Below are 7,607 nucleotides of genomic sequence, written 5' to 3'. Positions count from 1 at the left end.
CAGGCTTTCCCTTGGTATGCCAGGGCAAAACTGCAGCGAGTCTTCTGACATGGGTCTGGAATGCCCTGGGACTGCTGAACTGCTCTGATCTGGGGTCCTGGGTGGTGCTGGAGCCTTGCTGGCATCAGGTTCAGAGGAACCCATAGTGTCTGAGTGCTGTCCCTCTCTGCAGCATGAGATGTAGGTTTGTAGGTGACTGATATGATCTTCTCATCCCAGCCTGCCCAAAATAGGCTCCTGTTCCACCCGAGATGTGTCTCTGCCCTGGCCCTGCAGTAAGACTGACTCACTGGCTTGATAAGATAAACACAGCTTGAGCAGTCAGGCACCTGTGCTGGGAACTAACTCTTGAGGGCTCCTCAATCTAGCAAATAAAGGTGTAGCTGGATGTCGTGGTTGAAAGCTGGAACCCGACAGACGAGTTTGGGGCTTGCTCTCTGCCATCAGAGCAGCTTAAAGCTCTGCAGCTCTGGGGAGCTGTGTGCTGCCCATCCACAGCTGGAGCCTGTGTGGCTCTCAGGGATGCTCTAGTTCGTGCTGCACTTTGGGCTTCTGCTGTGTGTACCTGGGACCTTGCTTCTGATCAGGGTGACACTGCCAGTGAGTATTGCAAGTGAGCATTGGGTGGTGGAGATGAAGGGGCAGGTGTCTCACCCCACCCCTGTTGCAGGGAGTTGGGTGTCACTCCCCAGCGCAGAGGAGTGGGGTATGTGTGGGATGGCACAGAGCTGCACTAGGACAGGTTTGCTGTTGGCTTGCATGGTGCCCTGGAAGGGTGTTTGTCCTCTGAGCAATGCTGTGGTGGAGCCTGGCAGCACCTCGCAGGTCCTTGGGCTTGTGTGGTGCCTGCTGCTGTCCTGCCTGGGCCCTGACCACAGGAGGGATGCTGGAGAGGGCCCAGGGTGGGTGGCTGCTCCCAGCTGGGACCTGGCTGGGAAGATTGCTCCAGTGTCAGCCTCCCACTGCTGGCTTGGCAGGAGCCACATGCTTCCTGGTGGTGGCAGCAGCAATCCTCTGGAGCAGGCTGAGATGGGGGAGCTTGCTGGTTGGGAAGCAATTCCCGTGCCCCTTCCTGGAAGGGCAGGCAGGGTGTCTGCTCAGCAGCAGCCCTGTAGGGGTCAGGAGGGGCTGGGGCCTGCACTGCCTCCTTCCTGCTGCCTTTTAGGCTGGAGTAAGGATGTGTCAAACTCCCCTGCCTGTTCCTTTGGGAGGCTGTGGCTGGATTGCTCTCTGCTGTGCTCCTAGCAAGGCTGAGTATAGGGGTGCCAGCCTGTGCTTGTGATCAATCATTAGCCTTTTACTGTGGCTTTATTCCCACCCTAGGGGTAATGCCCTTGTCTGGAAGGGGGAGAAGTGTCATTGCCACATAGGACTTGCCTACCCTCTGAGGTGCTGGATTATGGGATGGTAATTCTCATCAGGAGCTTTTTGTGCCTGGCTGTGAAGCCAGGACCTCTGAGAACAGCAAACTGGTGTTATGTTAGCTTCTGAACTGATGGCTTCCATGTGCAGTGGGTCTGGCAGTGATGCTGTGGTGCTACCATTCAGGAACCACAAAGCTGGCCATAAAGGCATGGCTCTGCATTGCTCTTGGGGACCCCAGACACACAGGACCTCTGAAGCTGTGCTCAAAATGCCCTGTTGTGCAGGGCTGTGCTCTGCAGGCTGCCTTCCTGGAGCAGCTGCCTCATCTGCCCTTCCTCTTTCCACAGAGACAGTGCCACCACCATGGAGGGGATTGAGGGGATTGTGACCATGTATCAGGACTTCATGAAGAAAGCAGGTGAGTGTTTGGCTCTGCCCAGCTGCCGGGCAGGTGGCACTCCATGCTTTGTGGGTGTGGGGTTATACTGTCAGCCCTGAAGCAGTCCAGGTGTAGCTGCGTTCTGCCTCTGCCTGGACATAGATGCAGCTTTGTATTTTTGGGGGCTGCCTGAGACTGTCTTGCTTCAGTGCCTATTGGGGCACCTGTACCCTCCTGCATATGGGGTCTCCAGGCAGCCCTGCAGCACAGCTTCAGGCTGTTCCTTACTCAGTTTGGTTGGGCTCTCCAGCCTCTGTTAGCAGGCTGCCCCCTGCCTGCACTCCTGTCCTAGAACAGGATTTCCATGTCCTTGCCTCCACTCCACATGAGTGATGCTGGTGTAGCAGACTGGGGTGGGGATGCTTACTGCTCTGCTCCGTGGCTCTCCACAGACCCCCGCATTGCTGATTACCCACTGATGCAGTCCCCGTTCCTTGTGATGGGCATCCTTCTGGCGTATGTCTACTTCGTACTATCCTTGGGTCCCCGGCTAATGGCAAACAGGAAGCCTTTAAACCTGAAGAAGTTCATGGTGCTATATAACTTCTTCCTGGTGGGACTCTCGATCTACATAGTCTATGAGGTGAGTTGCCAGCAGCAGGCTTTGTCTGGTGCATATATAAAGCACTCCATGCAGGTTGCATGAGTGGTGGGGAGCTTTTGAGCTGTTCCCTGCCCTTCCCAGCAGGGCTGGGGAAATGCAGCAGCTGATGTGTTGGTTCTCACCCTGCTGATGCTCTTGTTGCAGTTCCTGATGGCAGGGTGGCTCACTGGGTACACCTGGCGATGTGACCCCGTGGACTTCTCACAGGACCCCAAGGCCCTCAGGGTGAGTTCTCTTCCCTCTCCTGATACATGTCAGGACAGCAGGATCACAGCTACCTGCCTCTCCTCTGAGGCAGCTGGCTTAGTATCTGGCTATTAGATGGAAGCATTTGGGCATGGGGCAGCGTGTCCAGGTTGAGACAGGTCTCATGTTAACCTCTTGTGTTGCAGATGGTCAGTGTTGCTTGGCTGTTTGTCTTCTCCAAGTTCATTGAGCTGACAGACACGGTGAGCAAGTTACTGGGCGGGACCTTTGCTGGGGGGAGGCTTGGTCTCTGCTTGCTGGATGGGGACTTGGAGTAGGTGCTTCCTTCAGCCCTTCCAGTCTGGACTGCCAGTGCTTCTGTCTGGTGTCACTGCCAGGGAGTTCACTGGACTATTCCAGAAGCCACTTCCAGAGTATTACAGCTCTGGAAGCTGTGGGGTGACCTAGTGTGTGGTGCCTCTAACTGCTGCTGGGGTTGCTGGTCCCTGATGTGTTCGGCTCTTGTTGCAGGTCATCTTTGTCCTGCGGAAGAAGAATGAACAGGTCACATTCTTGCACCTCTTCCACCACTCTGTTCTGCCTTGGAGTTGGTGGTGGGGAGCCAAGTTTGGACCAGGTAAGATGGAAAGTGGCAGGGTGCACAGCTGGGGAAAGGGCAGGGTTAGCATCAGCTAATCAGGGAAGGGCCCTGCTGGTCTCCTAGGAGCTGCTTGTACTGATTACTGCACATGATTGACTTATGCTAATGTAAATTCCATTAACAGGGGGAATGGGCTCATTCCATGCCATGATCAATTCCATGGTGCATGTTGTCATGTACCTCTACTATGGGCTCTCAGCAGCAGGACCTGCCTTCCAGAAGTACCTGTGGTGGAAGAAGCACATCACGGCCATCCAGCTGGTGAGTCTGGTGTGGGGTGGGGTATGTGCCCTCAGCCTCTCATGTACATATGAAAGATGCAACCAGGAGCTGTAGTTTTTGTCTCTTCTACAGCCTCTCAGCTTGGGTTTCTAGCAACTCTGCCCCATCATGGGTGCTGCTCAGCCTGCTGTCCCGTGGCTGTGCTGGGAGGGTGATATGCAAAAGCTGCCTTGAGACTTGTCCCTGTCTCTTCCAGTTGCTGCTGACTGCTCCTCATCTTCTCATTATGCTTGTTCTGTACTTTAGGGTGGGCAAGGACCCTACTGGTTTCACTCTAGACAGATCTGTAGTGGGAGATCCCTGGCTCTGCTCCCATGAATAACTTGTCCCTGCCTTTGCCTTATTCCCAGGCTCAGTTTGTGATCGTCTCTGTCCACATCTCCCAGTACTACTTCATGCCCAGCTGCCAGTACCAGTTCCCTATCTTCGTCCACCTTATCTGGATTTATGGGACCATCTTCTTCATCCTCTTCTCCAACTTCTGGTACCAGTCCTACACTAAAGGCAAACGGTTGCCTAGGGTGGCTCAGCAAGCAGCCCAGCACAACGGTAGCAGCATCCATGAGAATGGCACTGTCACCAACGGCAAGGTCAAAGCCAACTAGAGGGCGAGGCCCTCCCAGAGCCAATGAGAGCCCCAGGGCAGAGGCAGCTGGGACCTGTTCCCCTGCTCCTGGGTGCCACTAGCCAAGTCAAGTGCCTACAGACTGTTGTACCCCCGTGCCCAGCCCTGCTGTCCTCTGTCTGCATGCCCAGCCCCTCTGCTCTGAGCAGCCATGGGCAATTTCTCCCCATCTTGGGAGGGCTTGTGCTGTTTCTAGCTGTTGCTGAGCAGAGAGGCAGCTGCCTGCATCACAGCTGTGGGGCTGCAGTCCCATTCCAGTGTTTCCAAAGGAACTTCCCCCCCAAGTGCCTGCATCTGGCCTTTCTGCCTGGAGGCCATTTCCTTCTGAGTAGGACCAAAAAGAAGAGACTGGTCCCTGTCCTGGTGCCCTCTCCTCTTCCCAGGCTCATCAGAGCCTGTGTAGATGAACTGACTTGTCCCTGGTTGCTTGCTGCTCTACCATGCCTCGTGCCACCTTGTTCTGTGCCACACTGCTGCATATCCCTCCTGGCCCCTGTGCCCCCAGGTGGGGGGTCCTGCCCTGGTGTCTGTGCTCAGGTGTGGCTGTGGAGAATGTAGGGGCAGCCAGTATGGGACTCGGGCCCAGAGCTGCCCAGTACAATACACATGCCCAGTGCCTGGTACATAGTGGGGTAGTGACAGCCTGAAATGCCTCTGCCACATAAGCCCGGGTTGCCTTGCATTGCCTTTCTGTGCCTGGGCTGGGTGCTGAGCATGTGCTCAGCCTGCAGGATCCAGGGGGGCAGCTGGTGGCTTGTTCGGAGTGGGGGAGGCTAGGCTCATCTTGCATTGGACAACTTCCATTCCTGCAAACTCAAGACTTGAGCAATAATTGCCCCTAGAATTTGGCTTCAGTGTGGGCCCAGCCCTGCTCTGGCCCAGTGTGAAGGCAGTGGAGGATGGCTGTAGTGTGCCCTGCTGTGGTGTAACAGCGAGCGCCTCTTGCCTCCATCCATCCTGCTGGGCCTGGGTGAAGGTGCCCTCTGCCATTCAGCAGGGCAATGCAGCAGCTCTCTTGGGCCTGGTGCCCATCACCTGCTCTGGCTGTAACCAAAGCTGTAACAATGGCCTTGAGGATGAGGTGAAGGAGCCAGGCCCAGTCAGACTGGGCTGCTCTTCTATCATAAATAAACAGACAGAAGGAGAAAAGGCTCTGTCCTCTTATTTTCCTGGCTTGATGTGCTCTGAAGCTGTTCCAGGTGCTTGGTCTTGACCAGTGTGGTTGGAGGCAGGGCTGGGAGAAGCAGCTGGTGTAGCAGGTTTGTGCTGGGGGGAGAGGGTGATAGCCTGATGCTGATGAAGCAGATGGCAGATTGTTTCTAAGTGCTTTGGTAAAGTGGTGCTGAGGGCAGGAAGTGTGTCAGGGCTCTGTTGTGAAAGTGGCTCCACCCTGTGAAAGAATGGCTGGGGTGGAGCAGGGGTGCGGGCTGGGACTGGGGCCAGGAGAAGCTGCTGCTTTTCAGAAATCCTGTGTGGAGCTGGGGGGACCTAGGTGACAGGAAACAGCAGGACACCATCTGTAAAGTGCCATGGCAGTGTAGGGTGGTACAGAATGCAGTCCAGGGTGGCCTGTGGGGTGCAGCTGCTTCATTCTTGCTCCTGTTATATCTTCCCCAGCTGGGTTCTGCTCTTTACCACCTGGGAGCCTGCTTTTCTTCAGGGCTGCCAATGCTGCCTTCCCCCTCACCTTGTGAGGAGCAGGGCAGGCCTTGGTGCTGATTCACACCTGTGGGGTGAGGTGGAGTTGGTAGCCAGCTCAGGCTGCTGCTCCTGGCTGTGGCTAGGAGGAATGCCTGAGCCCAGCAGGCCTCCAAAGCGGAGTTTCACTGTAGGTTGGGTTGTGGTGTGGGAGGGCTGTAGTGGAAACCCAGCCAAAGCCCTGTGGCTGGGCTTGGTGTCAGAGAAAGCTCTGCAGTGCCCAGTTAGACAGGGCTCATTGCCCTCCTATTAATTAAGCCCTAAAAGGGGGTGAGGCTGCTGCCATGTGCAAGTGTTCTCCTAATTACTACTACTGCTCCCTGGGCCAGGAGTGGCAGGGGAGTTCTGGTCCCTGCTGCAGTGCTGTGTAGTGTTAGTTGGGGGCTTGGGAGTTGCAGCTTCCAGAGCTGGAGGAGGCAGTCCAGCTGAGATGGCTCTTTGCCATGGTTGAGCCTCCTTTCCCCTCCCTGCCCCTCCCAGCTGGCTCTTACTAAAGACAGGACTGTCTTTGCTTTTGCCCAAAATAGTAACAATGGTTTAAACTACTTACACTTGGTATTTTAAAATAGGGGCTGTTCGTTCTCTGTGCTCCGCTCTCCCTTCCTCCAATTGTTCCAGTTCTCTGTGATCTTTCCATGGGCTGGCTGCAGCACTCAGTGATTTATACCCTGTCACGGCCAGCACAGGCTGCTGCTCCAAGCTGCCTTCACACCCTATATGGCAGGTTCCTGGGCTTGCTGTGGCAGAGCCCAGCTCCTTCCTCCTCTCACCCAGGGCAGCAGGACCAGTGTGGGGCTAGAGGAAGAGCACTGCACTGCCATTCCCTTCCAGCAATGCTCAGAGCACTTTCAAGGGGTGTGTGAAGCAAAGTTTCTGGGGGTGGGTGTGTGCTAAGGACAAAGGCAAGGCAAGCCCTGAAGAAGACAAACTGCTATTACATGGGGCTAGGTGGAAAAACTACACCAGCTTTTAGGCACGCAAAGCCTTTCTTCCAGAGGCAGGCACCTATGACAAACAAGGCTCAGCAGTGGATACCACAGGGCAAGTCTAACTTCTGGCACCACTGCTCTTAAATAAGCAGCCCAGGTCTGGCTTGGGATAGGCCAAACTGTGTATCTGGGTTCTTCCTCAGGGGATCCAGCTGATGCCCAGGGTTTTGCTTTTGAAAATCACCTTTTCCTCCCCTGCCCTTCCTCTGCTCTTCCATGTGGCTGAAGTGGGGTGCACCAGCAGTCCCTCAAGGAAGGCGGGTGGTTGAGGTGCTTGTGCTGTGCTTGTCCTGCTGTGACCGTGCCCACATCAGGCATGGACCTCCCCTGGTGGGGGTGGAGATGTGCTGGCTTGGCTCTGGCACAGCAGAAGCTGTGCTCCTGTGAAGGCTTTGGTCAGCTTAAACATCAAAGGCAGGGTGAGAACCTGGCACCATATACAGCATGGTGCTGTGCTAAGAGGAAGGGGAAAAACAATAATCCACCTGCAGCTAATCACAGGCCCATGAGTGGCACAGGCTGCGTTGCATTGCTTTGCATAGGGCAAAGTGGTAGTCAGGCTGCACAGCTCCTCAGGCTTCCCCAAACAACCCCTGGCTGTGCTGAGGCAGGTGCACAGTGCCCTGCTGCAGCTGACAGACCAGCTTGATGGGGCTGGTGCAGCCTCATGGCATCAGACAGCACAGCTCTGGCATGCTGAGGAGCAGGGCAGCTCTGGCCAGGCTGCTCCCTGCTCAGGTAAAGGCTCAAATATGCAC

General features: G+C 55.6%; 1 protein-coding gene across 1 annotated transcript; it reads left to right on the top strand.

Moving 5' to 3' along the window:
- Positions 1-1,620: 1,620 nt before the first annotated feature.
- ELOVL1 (ELOVL fatty acid elongase 1) lies at positions 1,621-5,311 on the top strand (the record flags this gene model as incomplete). The annotated part of the gene is made up of 7 exons (XM_035332775.1): positions 1,621-1,783; positions 2,197-2,387; positions 2,553-2,633; positions 2,801-2,857; positions 3,126-3,231; positions 3,380-3,516; positions 3,888-5,311. Coding segments are annotated over 7 exons (990 nt in total), but the record flags the coding sequence as incomplete, so codon positions are not given.
- Between the last annotated feature and the right edge of the window lie 2,296 nt (positions 5,312-7,607).

This window comes from Oxyura jamaicensis, chromosome 8 (genome assembly GCF_011077185.1).
Source record: "Oxyura jamaicensis isolate SHBP4307 breed ruddy duck chromosome 8, BPBGC_Ojam_1.0, whole genome shotgun sequence".
In the NCBI taxonomy this organism is placed as follows: Eukaryota; Metazoa; Chordata; class Aves; order Anseriformes; family Anatidae; genus Oxyura; species Oxyura jamaicensis.
The sequence above is the reverse complement of the archived record's forward strand: the minus strand, read 5'-3'. Positions and strand labels throughout refer to the sequence as shown.